Source organism: Lagenorhynchus albirostris, chromosome 4, assembly GCF_949774975.1.
Source record: "Lagenorhynchus albirostris chromosome 4, mLagAlb1.1, whole genome shotgun sequence".
Taxonomy (NCBI): domain Eukaryota; kingdom Metazoa; phylum Chordata; class Mammalia; order Artiodactyla; family Delphinidae; genus Lagenorhynchus; species Lagenorhynchus albirostris.
The window spans coordinates 103,868,917-103,882,885 of NC_083098.1; the positions used below are offsets into that span (position 1 = coordinate 103,868,917).

Sequence of the window (13,969 nt, forward strand, 5' to 3'; positions counted from 1 at the left end):
ACTGGGTATTCACATACTTCCAAGCCCCCTTTGTAAATTCATACCTTGTGTTTCCTCCTCATTACTGACTTATCCTGGAATGCCCTTCTCCAGCCTTGCTTCCTTTACCACTGGAAAAAGTCTCCTCATCTTTCAAAGTTCAGATCAACTGTCAACTCTGAGATACTTTAATACCACATCCTATCCTGAAGCATTAATTCCTTCTCAGGTCCTTTCTCCATGTGCTGTTATAACACTGATCACATTGCCTTGCAATTGCTCGTACACCAAACGTCAGATCAGCAAAGGGGTTAAAAATGTAAACTCTGGCTCCAGACTTCCGTCCATTTAATTCCTGACCTCAGCAAGTTATCCAACTGCTTTATGCCTTAGTTTCTTCATCTGTGAAATGGGACTAAAGTAGTACTATACCAACAGAGTTGTAGTGAGGACCTGATGACTTACTATATGTAAAACTTTTAGAACTGCATGTAGTAACCACTCCAAAGAATGGTAGTTATTTTCATTCTTACTGTTATTGTTGCTCTCTGATTCCTGTGTCGTGTGGAAAGACTAGGTGTTTCTGGAGGCCAGGGACATTATCATATTCCTTTTTGCATTCCTCCTAATATTGTGCGGGATATACCAAGGGTCTATAGACATTTCTTGGAGTGTACAGTACCTTATACGTGTAGGGTGCTCTACAATATACAAAGGCTGGCAACGTTATCGCCCATTTAGACCTCATTACAACCTTGCGAGGTCGTTAATACCCCCATTTTACAGATGAAGAAACTGAGAAGTAGATATTAAATGAATTGTCCAGTGTCACACACGGCTGGCCAGTGGCAGAGTCTCTAACTCCAAGGTCAGTGAGAAAGAAGTGCAGGGATGCCAGAAATTCGGAAAGTTTTCTTTTCTGGCCCAGGTAACTACCCTTCCCCCTTCCACTTCCTTCTTCTTACTGCCAAAACGTAGACATTCAAGACTGTGCAAGCTGGAAAAAAGAAAAAGGAGGTTTCCATTCTCCTAAGAACTGATTTCAGGAGAAGGTTATTAATACAAGATATCCTCGGCCGTGACCGTGGCCTCTTCTATCTTGGTCTTAATCTCTGGGAGGGGAATCTGACTGATGGCCACCACAACCAGGTTAGTGGCGTGGGCTGAGGCGCTGGCCACGCAGATCCAGAACGACTCTTCATACTCTTCTTCCACCACCACAAAGCGGAAGAGTTTCTCCTGGAAGTTGGCGATTCGTTCTGTCAGGTCGTGAAATTTTACCGCGGCCATGAAGCTGGCGATGGCCAAGGCCACGACTCCTCCTGAAACCCAGAAAGGACACCCTCATGCTCAGCTCTTTTCCTTGCAATTCAACCACTAGATGTGAGGTGGCTTTTCTGTGGCACAGGCAACAAACTTGCGGTGTAAAACACGCTTAGGGCAACACAAATTTTAAAATGCTTTTAAAAGCAGCAGATAATCCACTCTGTGAGGGGCGAGAGGTGTGAGAATAAGCTTCCTATCAGATCTACTTTGAGCCTCGACTCTGCCACTTTTTCCCTTACCCACGGCGGGGCAGGGTGTGTGTGTGCACATGTGGATAAGCTCAGTCTCTAAGTATTTCAGCCTGTGTATGTAGACCTTGAGGCTTCTGAGGGAAGAGACAAGAGCATCGTACTGGGCAGATTGGGGGATCAGAACGGAGGACTAGACTGTCTAACTGAGGCTAGACTCTCCTCCTCAGTTATCCTCTTTCCAAGCTTAATGATAAGAGGAGATAAGAGAAGGAGGAAAGGAAAGGAGAAAGGAGAAAACTGGAAGATTCCAAACTTCATGTCCTTCCCTACCTATTGCTTCAGACTTTGGCCTTCCGGGTTCCCTCGGTTTCTCTTTCTCTCTCCATCTTTCTCTCTCTCTTTCTGTCTACTTCTCTCCTGCCCTGATTTTAATTAATATTTAAAAAACACATTTATTATGCCCTTTGTTTAGATTATTACTTCTTATTGAAGAAAATTTGGACGCCAGAGAAAATCACAAAGATGAAAAGACAAATATGCTCTTTTCCTAAAAGCCAAATATAAACACTTTGAACATTTTAGTATATTTTTTACATTTCCATCTCTTTAACAAAATTAGTATTATGGTACTCTTACTGCCTTACACTTGATTTACTTCCCTTACTTGAATATTTTTCCATGTTGTTAAATATTCTGTTAAAGCACCACTTTAAACTGTGTATGATGTTTTATACTAGCGACACACCTAATTATTTTAAGTTTAATTAAGTGTGACCTAATTTCTGGATATCTAGATTGCTTCCAATTTTTTGATATTATAAAGTGCTGCAGGAAACTCCTTTTAATGTACCTTTTTTTGTGCTCTTTTCCTGTTATTTCCTTAGCATAAATTAATGTTTGGAATTGTTTAATCAAAGGATACTCGTATTTTTATGCCTTTTGAGAGTAAAGTTTTGTCAAATTGCGTTTTTTAAAATACTCTTGTCAATAGAGCTTGAGAGTACTGTCTCTCTGAGGAAGGGAATTGACAGAGATAAGCATTTATTTCAAAAGCAGCATTGAGCACTTTCTACATGCCAACCACTGTGAGCATTCAGGCAGAGATAAACAAGTCTACATGGGAGTGAGCCACATTTATAAGAAATTCTACAGGATGGCCACAGTCTGCAAACACAGGCCAATACGTAATAATTGATTTACTGACATTACATTCTAATGCATGATAAAACAACATTACTTGTTTCTATACTTTATGGTCATCCTGTATAAAGTAAAAGGTAGTGAGGGGTTACTGCCATCGGGATACCTTGACCATTTGACCTGGGTTTTCTGAAATCATTCTTGGGATTTTGTTACTTTCATTACAGGTGATTTTTTCAGTGCTGAACTAAATGTGAATTAATTTCTGTATATCAGATACTCTCCCAAATCAACACACACACACTCACACACAACTTTTGTCTTGGTTTTTGTCTTGGAAAATAGGTCACGGTGGTCATAGACGATTAAAGAAAGGACAAAAGGCTTGGACTCAGTTATACCTGGGTTGGAATCCTGCCTCTGTTACTCATCGTTGTGTGACTTTGGGTGTATCTTTTTTTTTTTTTTTTTTTGGCGGTACGCAGGCCTCTCACTGTTGTGGCCTCTCCCGTTGCGGAGCACAGGCTCTGGACGCGCAGGCCCAGCGGCCATGGCTCACGGGCCCAGCCGCTCACGGGCCCAGCCGCTCCGGGGCATGTGGGATCTTCCTGGACCGGGGCACGAACCTGTGTCCCCTGCATCGGCAGGCAGACTCTCAACCACCGCGCCACCAGGGAAGCCCTGGGTGCATCTTTTAACTTCTCTGAGCTTCAGGTTCTTCACCTGTAAATATGGGTCTAATAATACCGCCTCATAGAGAGGTTGTGAGGTTTACACAAAATAAGGCATGTAAGCCCCCCAGGTCCCTTCTCTTCTGTCCTTTGTGAGGTTCCTTCAGAATCACAGCAGCAGTCCCACATCCTCACTCATCCCATGGTCCCCTCTTCTTCACCCACAGCTCTCTGTCTTCTCTCTTCTCTCATCCCGACCTCTCTTCGCTGCTCTAAGTCCTCAGCCACTCATGCACGCTAATACTTCAGTTCTTTATGATGACAGAGATTCTTCAACTTTTAGTAAAAAGGATATTCATGCCCATCAAGGAAGTAACAGACCCAGGGAAGTGAAGGCTGAGGTGGGGCATTTTAATTCCTTCATGCCTTCTGCCCACCTACTTGGAACTCAGCCTCCTGATGGCATGGACAGGAATCTGTCTCCCCAGGGGCCTTCCTTACCTGCCAGAACGTTCCATAGACAGATGCCCCCGGGGCCGTTGACTGCCCGGTACGGAACCTGGATCATGTTGAGAATGGCAAAGCCCATGCTGACCAGAGCCAGCGCCAAGGCCAGGAAGAGGAGAAACAGAATTGTCACGTGGAGGCCTGCATTGAGCTCCTTCACCAGGTGTGGGAAGACTGGGGAGAGAAGACACAGCCAAGATGTCAGCCTCAGAGCTTGGCTCCAGTTCGTACGTCCCAGGCTTGCTTACCATGAAGGCTTTAGCAGAGGGGAGTGAGGGCAAGGCAGCAAGTGCTGGGTTTTCAAAAAGCAGGAGAGTTCCTGAGATGAATTCATGGCCCCCAGATTTACCACTTATCAGTTGGCCAACAATCTTCGCTTCCTTGGGGTGGCTGCAAAATCAGAATGTGCCCCAGCTGGGCGTTTAAGTTGCATCGGCCTCGCAGCTCTGGGATCTGGTGTGAGCTAATGCGTACAAGCTCCAGATGGTGTTGCTTTAGCAAAGGAGGCTGGCAAGAGAGTCAGTCAAAGAAGGCTGATCGATCACAAAGCTTTCATCTGGGTCAGAGAGTAGCCTTCATTAAATCAGAAAGGTAGAAGCGGTCTCAGGCATATCATGAAGAGTATAGAGGGGTGTAGCAAAGTGAAGCCTAGATCTGGCATCCAAAGTTCCAGGTTCAAATCCCAGCTTTGCTGATTTGCCACAATTATAAAATATTTAGGATCATCTAAACCCTACTTCTCCTACCCATCTTACAATATTGAGGGGGTCAAGTGAAGGGCATAGGAATAATCGTAGTGCCCACTTTGTGGGCACTAATGCAAAGCTAGGAGCATCATTTTGGATTCCCCATAATGATTCAGTAAGATAGACATTAATTCCCTGTGTATGAGGGGCATGTAATTCTCATGTTGCACTTTATTAGAATATTAATTTGCCATATTAATGTGGCAGGATAATTTAGTGAAATATTAATTTGGATTTGTCTTCTCTATATTTCTCTCTATGTGAAGATTAAATGATATATCATAGTAGAGTGTTTAAATATTGTCTAGGAAAGAGTCCGTTCTCAAAAATGGCAACTGTGGTTGTTATTTTACCCTCTGACTTGGGAAAAGTCATGTGACTTCTCAAGCCTCAGTTTCCTCATCAGTATAATGTGGATAGTAATAGTTGCATAGGAGTTGAGTGTAATCAGCATTTACCGAGCACAGTCAGGGGCCAAGCCCTTTCCGTCTGTTATCTCATCCAATCCTTGTGACAAGGATATGAAGTAGATTTTATTAAACGCCCTTACCTTACCCACAGGCTTGGAGACACCAAGTTCCTTGTCTTTGGGCAAGGTGATCCTGAACTCTATCCAGGACCAAAGTCCTATATATCACATGGTATATAGAGTTTAGAGTCACTGATTTCAGTTATTGTAAATGAATGATTTAAAATGATGAAAGCTAAAAAACTCCTGGGCAAACCCCTTCCTCTGCAACTACTCCAAAGTTTCTACTGAATACCTCCTGGTCAAATCTGGGTCCATCTTGTGAATCCCAACCTCCCTGCTTAATTACTTGATACAACTGACCAGCCCGTCTTTGGCCCCAGTTGGGAGCCAGGACTCAGAGCTTTCCGGGTTCCACTCACTCCCTGACCCCGTCCCGCTCTGGCTCCTTTGCTGGCTCACCTGCCCATTTTTATTCATAGAAGGCTGGTGTCTCCCAAGCCTGAGAACAAGAATTTTTGTCCTTCTTCCTTTGAAGTGTCCTTTCCACTCAGAAGTGTCCAGACACTCCACAGTTATGTCTTCAGTTCTGATCTAGCTTTCTTTCCAGTTCTGTATTTCCATGTATATTTATCTCTATGTGGTTATCTCATCAGCATCAGAAACTTTACCCTAGAAAATGAACTCCTTCCCGTGGGATTTTTTTCTGTAGGACTTCTCTCTTCCATTTCTTGTCCTTACATTTCAGTGTCCTTTAGATTTTTTTTTTCATTGCAAACTCACAGCACTTTTTCATTCCAGACATGGTAGCTTATGCCTGATTACCTAATTGTTTCATAATCCTGTTTCTTGCCATGCAGCCCTTAGGACACATAACCAGCATAATAATCCTCACCAAACACTTAAAATAGAAAATCGTCACCTGTGTGATTGGCAAAGATCAAAAGGTTTGCTAATACACCATGTTAATGAAGGTGTAGGGAAGGAGGCGGTTGTCAAAACTTGTAGGGATATTAGTTCATACAATGTCCTTAGAGAGCAATTTGGCAACATCTATCACAGCAATTTCATTTCTAGGAAAAGCACTCCCATGTGTGCTCAAAGCTGTATATATCGGATATTCATTACAGTAGCAAAAGATTGGAGAAAAAACCAAATCACGAGTCAATAGGAGATTGAATAAATTAAAGCACGGTCACACAAAGCAACTTATAAAAAGAATTAATCATATCCATATAATGACATGAACCCATCTCCAGGTGTGATTTAATTAAAAAATTGAGAAATAACCATATTATGATGATGGGGCGAGGGGATTTGGGGCATATGGAGTGATACGGAGAGGGATGGTGAAAAAATACCCAATCCTTAGCTTCCGCAGTAGGAAATGTATTGACTATATTAAAAAAAAAACAAATCTTTACTGGCAAAGGGCTGAATCTCATTCAGCCTCCACAATCATGGGCCACACTCCAAGGCTCTAGATCTCCCAGTTAATTGAGATCTTATTATTTTTTACATATGTCATTATTTAGAAATTCAAATCTTCCCTCACGAGTTTTCATGCATCAGTTCCTTCTATTAAAAATTTCTTTAGGGCTTCCCTGGTGGCGCAGTGGTTGAGAGTCCGCCTGCCGATGCAGGGGACACGGGTTCGTGCCCCCGTCCGGGAAGATCCCACATGCCGCGGAGCGGCTGGGCCCGTGAGCCATGGCCGCTGAGCCTTCGCGTCCGGAGCCTGTGCTCCGCAACGGGAGAGGCCACAGCAGTGAGGCCCGCGTACCGCAAAAAAAAAAAAAAAAAATTTCTTTAAGGGGTGACTACTGTTGCTCTTGTCACACAAGTGCCATCCCAGGAGACCTGTTGCCTGCTTGCCTTTCATATTTGTACCCAGTGTCCAAAAGCTTGAGACATGTCTGACTTAAGGATTACATTTAAGTTTCCAGCTTGAAATCCATGACCATAAGAGCATATGATCCATGGTGACAAGTGACAATAGCTACACATATTGAGCTCAGACTGTATGCCAGCACATATACACTTTCTCTCTTTCGCTGCTCACGGCAACCTTCTCTCATGCCTACAGATGCGTAAGTTAGAGTCTTAGAAATGAGAAGTTAAATAGCTTAGTCAGGTCACCCAGCCAGGAAGTGCTGGCTTCAGGATTTTGCCGCAGATAACTTGGATAAGCAAAGATTTAAAAGTTTAATCCTAGTACAGCTGGAGGTCTAGAGGTCTTATTTTGAATTTGAATATATATTCTTATGGTGTACATATTAAAGCTAACCCACTAGAATCCCAGAAGTGATTAATCATCCTGTCAGCAACTCAAATTAGATAACTATCTAATTATTAAGTAATTTGTTTGCTCCCTACTCCAGAGAAGTCCAGCAGTCCCTTTTGCCCCAGCAAGGCAAAAATTAATTTTAAAAAAGAAATAATTGATAAATTGGATTTCACTAAAATGAAAAAATTCTGCCCTGTGAAAGACAATGTCAAAAAAATGACAACACAGCCACTGCAATGGGAGAAAAGAGTTGCAAAAGACACATCTGAGAAAGGAGTGTTATCTAAAATGGACAATGGTAAGAAAAGCCTGAGATTTGAAGTCGGATCCAGGTCTGGCTGTTGACGGAATGCTTGGGGGTGGGAGATGAGGGGGGAACCAGTGAATTAAAAATTATCAAGCACATACTTTGTATCAAGCACCACATCAGGTGCTTTTACAGAAATTATTTCATTTATTGATTTCTCTGACCCCCAATTTCCTCATCAGTAAAATGGGCATAAATAAAATCTCTCCTCTAGCACAGAGTGGGTTGAAGGAAATGAACAAAGAGGTGACACCTTGAGACATTAATGTGTTACTGCCCAGTGCTCATTTACTGCCTTTCTCTTTCCCAGATGGAAAGCTTCTGGAGGGCAGACACTCCTCTGTCTAGTTTATCCCTGTTTTCCTAAAAGCGCCAGGCCCATAAATACAGTACAGCTGAATATGTGAACACTGCTAAATTAGCGTTTGTCCCTTTCTTTCCCCAGCCGCTCAAACTGCTAGATTGGTTTGTTTTTATTTCAGAAAGTCTGGGTATAAAAAAGGATCTTAATTAGGATTATGCTGTATAGTTCTCTGCTCTTCTCCATGATTGGTTTGGAAATTGACTCTCTTGGGTGATTCTAGGGGAGACCCCTATGAAGGTGCGAATTGAGGCTGTTTGTCCACGAGACCCAATCGAACTTTCCTACTCCAGTTTACAAAGCACTTTCACACCCCGCTTCTCCACTGATCTGCACATGGGCCCTGGGAGCAGGGATTTTTTTTTTTTCTTTCTTCGGAACAACAGTGACAGTAGCAGGAAAATCCTGATTCCAACTTGGGGTTTGGGGGCTCTGATACACCCCATAGCTGCCTCACACAAGTAGGTGGTACTGGCTCTAGGAGCTGTACATCTAAAGGTAGAGAGACTCACCTCTGAGGCTAGAGAATGTGGTAACAGACGCAGTATCCCTGGGTGGCATTGGTGTAAAACCAGCCAAAGCCAGGAGGAACCTGGCCCCAGCTCCCGGTGCAAGTTTTCAAAAAGAATCACATCATGGTTATACACCCTCCTCTGGGACCCCACCCAGGGCAGCCAGAAATAAAACTTACCTGAGTATTATCCTGCTCAGAACTAATATTAAAAAGTCCTTTATGATTCTTACACAGTTCTGATGTTTCAGAGAGCAGACCACGTTAGATGAACCCAGGGTTTTTTTTCCCATAGTCACCCCTCTGAGAAGGAAGAGGGCGGAGGGAAAGGAACATGTACTGAGTGCCTCCAGTGGGCAAACAGTAAGTGCTCATTTGCTTAGCTTATGGCTTCCAGGGCTAGAGGTAGTTTGCATTTCTGTGAGCTGGGATGGCAGGGGTTTAATTAGCATCACAGTGGAAGGGCCCAGTCTTGTCTTGCCCTCCTTTGAACTCCTCCTTCTGCAAAGCCTGTCTCTGCTTCAGCTGCTTCTCCAGAAACAGTGCTTGTGCTTGGTGACCTCCTTAATTATCCTAGGCCCACCATCTGCCACTCCACACCCTCTGTCATGGGTTGCATTCTGTACCCAGCCTCAAAAAATGTGTTGAAGTCCTAACCGCCATCATCTCAGGATACGACCTTATTGGGAAATAGGGTCTTTACAGAAGTAATCAAGTGGAAATGAGGTCATTAGGGTGAGCCCTATTCCAGTAAGACTAGTGTCCTTATAAAAAAGGGGAAATTTGGACACAGAGACAGTCATGCAGAGGGAAGACCATGTGAAGAGACTTAGGGAGAATGCCATGTGTAGAGTGGAGTAATGTTGCCACAAGCCGAGGAATGTCTGGGGCTACCAGAAACTGGAAGAGGCAAGGAAGACTCCTCCTAGAGGTTTCAGAGGGAGAACGGCTCTGTCAACAACCTGATTTTGGATTTCTACCCTCTAGAACTGTGAGAGAATAAATTTCTGTTACTTAAGCCACCCTGTCTGTGGTACTTTGTTATGGCAGCCCTAGGGGACTAACACACCCTCCCCAAATGACCCCTCAGTCGTTTCTGACAGGAGCCATCCACCTGCATCCTCCCATCCTAGAGAATTCACATCCATCCACCACCTCCCCAACATCCAGAACTTGCTGAATTCTGGGAGAACAGTAAAGACTACTAGGGTAACACGCCGCCTTGGGAAAGTTGCCAGTCACAGATTCCCGAGGGAACAACACACAATGGAGGGTGGGAACTTTAGGGTAAGACCGACCAGGGTTGGAGACTGGCTCTGGCATTCAAGGCTCTGTGACCTTGATCAAGTTGCTTAACCTCTCTGAGCCTCATTCTTCTATCTGGCAGGTTTGTGGAAGATTAGTATAGCATAGGTCACATGTCTGGCATCTTGTACGTGAACATTCAGTATAAATGAGTTTAAAAGTACTTTATCGATATTCATTCAACCAATGTTTTTGAATGTGTGCCAGGCACTGTTCTAGGGGCTTGGGATCATCAATGGACAAGATCCTTGCCCTAATGACGCTATATACCAAAGGGGTGGAGACATAATAAATAATAAACATAACAGATAAATAAATGATCTAGTGTGTAAGAAGGTGGTTATGATGGTAATGTGGTGTATCATGCTATATAATTACATAATTATATGGGCTATTTTTATTATGTTCCCTGAGCACTGGCTTGCTTATTAAAGTCTCTGGAGTATTGAATCTATTGCTCCCTTGTTCAAGCTTTGGAACTTCCTCCGTGAGGTTTGTTAATTTCAATTCCCTAAAACTTACACAGTACTATATATAAAGTAATCAACAAGGACCTACTGTATAGCACAGGGAACTTTACTCAATACTCTGTAATAACCTATATGGGAAAAGAATCTGAAAAAGAATGGATATTTGTATATGTATAACTGAATCACTTTGCTGTATACCTGAAACTAACACAACATTGGAAATCAACTATACTCCAATATAAAATAAAAATTAAAAAAAACCCTATTATCTACAATTATTTAAAAAATTGTGCCATTTCCCCCTTTTTGTGTGTGTATTTGCGGGGTTTTTTAAAAAATTTATTTGTATTTGGCTGTGTTGGGTCTTCGTTTCTGTGCGCGGGCTTTCTCTAGTTGCGGCGAGTGGGGGCCACTCCTCATTGCGGTGCGCGGGCCTCTCACTGTCGCGGAGCACAGGCTCCAGATGCGCATGCTCAGTAGTTGTGGCTCACGGGCCTAGTCGCTCCGCGGCATGTGGGAACCTCCCAGACCAGGGCTCGAACCTGTGTCCCCTGCACTGGCAGGCAGATTCTCAACCACTGCACCACCAGGGAAGCCCAATGTATTTGTGGTTTTGAAACAACCTCAAACTTCAGAAAAATTGCAAGAATGGTACAAAGAAATTTTTTTTTTTCCTTCTGAACTATTTGAGGGTAAATTGCCCCTCCAACCCTGGCACTTCAGGGTCAATTTCCTCAAAAAGGACCTTGTCTTTCACAACCACGATACAACTATCAAAATCAGTAGGTTAACACTGGCATATGACTGCTGTTTAATCCTGACACCCTGTTCAAGTTCCACCAATTGTCCCAGTGACATCCTTTATAGTAAACTGACCCAGCTCAGAACCAAGTACTGCATACAGCTGTCATCATCCCCTTTTAGCATGTCCTATTTCTTTGTTTTATTTATTTCTTTATGTTAAGTGTGTTTTCAGCTTTTTATGTTATGTTTTTAACAGAGCTTTTCAATATCCCTGGTCCAATTTAATTTCTGGGTAAATATAAATATTCCCAGCGATATTTTTTCTTGCTATACATAACAAATATATATATCCTTCATGTGTATAAATGATGCCAATTTGTATCGTTATATTTGTCAATGGTTCCAGCTCTCTGTCTTTATACGTTTAATAAGATACCCTGCTCAGGATTCTAAAAACTACAGTTATGAAATATAGAAATCATATAATGAATAAATCCCTTATCCCCTTGCATTTGCATTATGCTGATTAATTATGATTTTGTAGGATACTGTTCTCACCAGCAATCTAATTGTATGAGTCTAAAGATGTGCAGAATATTGCCTTTTTTGTTTCAGTTTTTCCTTCCCAGAAGATCCTTCATAAGCTGGTCTTGGATTCCTGCTCTATCTACCTGCTGAGCAGCTCTGCTGTGACGCTGGATGGCCGCCCGCCTACGTCAGTACCTGCTCACGTTCATGGACAGCAGCCTTGCCCGAGGTCTCCTTGCCAGGAAATATCCGGGTTGAGGTTTGAACCCAGATAGTCTGATTCCAGAGCCCAGGCGCACAACCCTTTTGCTTTTTCGCAGACTCTGAAGCGTTTATATAAATAGAAGAGGAAGGTTCATTTCAGCAGGTCGTCTACACCCTCAGGCCACACTGGCTGAGCATACCCAAGTCGTGTGACCTGGGTCTAAAGTTTTCCGCTGGGTGACCTCAGGCAAGTTTTTAACCTCTCCAAGCCTCAGTGGAGTCCTCTGCAAACTGGGAATGTTAATAATTCCTTCTTTATAAATTTGTTATAAGGCTTAAAAGAGACAAACCATGTAAAGCACTTAGTAGGATGTCTGAACACGTAAGCACTCAATATTTTTAGTGATTATTCATAGAGGTAAACTACAAAGATATACAAATCCCTATTTCTAATGTTTCCATAAGCCTCCACAGAAATAAAAGGTCTCTTCTGGGTGCTGAACAAGAGTAAGTCCATGGCTTACTGTGGATTAAGTCATTATGCCTTAGACTGTAGTGGCACTTGAATTTCGCATTCAGACACAAGCATCCTTACGAATATTTAAAAATAAGTGTTCTAAAGCAGGTTTCGTGCCCCCCAGTATACTCACTCGTGAATTGGGACTGACGGCCCCCAAGCCCGCATTGCCGCACCTTACAACCGCGGAAGAGTCCGTAGTAAATGTCCCCAATGAATTGGACCAGCTCTGGATCTGTGGCATTGACAAGATCAACTCCAGTCTGACAAAGGATTTTCCCACTCAGCCAGTGGGGCAACGCCAGGGCAACGATGATCAGGATAAAGGAGGAGAGGCTGAGTAAAGATGCCAGCCCATACCACGTCTTTTTGAACCATCCAGGCATCCTGGTGGGTGCAGGTCATGCCCCAGGTGTCTGAGCAACAGCGGGGGTCCTTGACATCTTCCAGACACTCGGCAATCCCCTGCTCTAGGGTCAGCTCTTCCAAACACACTGTTTCAAGATTTCAGGTCCATCTCCTGGCCCTCCCTCAGCGCCTGCCTCCACAGCCCATGTTTACTACAACTTCACTGGAAGTCTCTACAGAGACGTCTTCACCTGACTGGAGTGTAGAGGAGTGTGTTACCGAAGGAAGTAACCCTATATCCCCCACTAGACTAAGGTTTCAGCAGAGGGCTTAATTGTTCCTCGTTTCAAGTATTTGAATAACCCTGGTGTGGACCTCTTAATGGCAAGGAAGTTATTAGCAGGCGTAACCAGGTAGATCTGACTATAAAGAGATGCTAACCAGTCTCAAAAAATGCATACGGTAGAAGGAAAACAAAAATGGAATGATTAGCCCTTGAACATTGCCAACAATGCACCGTATCAAATGTTGATCTCTTTGATGCATGCCCTGGCATTTCTTTCTCTAAAATGTCACTGCTGTCAGAATCCCTAGAAGTGTTATTAATACCACAAAATGACCTCTGTTCTCAAGCCTTTTAATTGAAATGTGTAAACAAGGCTTTATGATTCTTAAATTTATCACTGGGTGAATCTGCTGCGGGTAAAATTGCAGCCTGAGTCAGAGTTAATTTGTGACTGTTGGGGAAACCTGGACCCCAACACGTACAGCCCCCCTTTATCTCCACCCTTCCCCCCTGCCCCCACCTGTTGTGTCACCTGAAACGGGAAAGGAAAGTGTTTTTCTAATGTGTTAGCAAATAATAATCTCCCATCACCCTGCTGGGGTCTTTGTCTCTCCTAAGAGTGAAGATCTGTCCTTTTCTTTTGATTTACTGGCACAAGGAATGAAATATTCCACGATTTCTTATACTGTGGCTTTAAAAATTTAACTTTTAGTCTATTGCTGAATGTCAACTTCACATCATGTGAGACTGGTAACAGTCATTGTCAGTAGCTTTGGGGGCAAAGTGGGGCAGAAGTGGCAGTGAAATTCCTTATTTGGTCACAGAGCTCTGGAGGGAGTTCAGGAGGTTGCCCTGTTAACCAACAGGACTTCTGGGAATCTCACTTGGAGAGCACAGAGGGGCAGAGAGACATGGTGATGGAAATAGTTTTCTTCCCTCTAATGGGGGTTCACTTCTGTGGTCTCTCCGCAATGAAAATAAAGAGTGTCTCCACAGCTTGTGCGGTGTACAAAGGCTCTTACCGTATGCTTGCTCACCCCTGATGGTGCGGCAACCCTTTGTGGTAAGCAGG

General features: G+C 43.4%; 1 protein-coding gene across 1 annotated transcript; it reads right to left on the bottom strand.

Moving 5' to 3' along the window:
* Positions 1–1,035: 1,035 nt before the first annotated feature.
* CLRN2 (clarin 2) lies at positions 1,036–12,805 on the bottom strand. Its single transcript, XM_060147342.1, has 3 exons — positions 12,397–12,805; positions 3,809–3,988; positions 1,036–1,301 (listed from the first exon to the last, which is right to left on the bottom strand). The coding sequence occupies exons 1-3, from the start codon at positions 12,647–12,649 to the stop codon at positions 1,036–1,038; spliced, it is 699 nt and encodes a 232-aa protein (XP_060003325.1). The 5' UTR covers positions 12,650–12,805.
* Positions 12,806–13,969: the final 1,164 nt, after the last annotated feature.

Bases quoted from the DNA above. Each gene is read 5' to 3' on its own strand.
- CLRN2 (XM_060147342.1), bottom strand. From the start codon at position 12,649: ATGCCTGGATGGTTCAAAAAGACGTGGTATGGGCTGGCATCTTTACTC. The intron at 3,989-12,396 runs GTGAGTATACTG...TTCTCTCCCCAG, and splicing joins CCGTCAGTCCCAATTCACGA to TCTTCCCACACCTGGTGAAG. The intron at 1,302-3,808 runs GTAAGGAAGGCC...TCTGGGTTTCAG, and splicing joins TCTATGGAACGTTCTGGCAG to GAGGAGTCGTGGCCTTGGCC.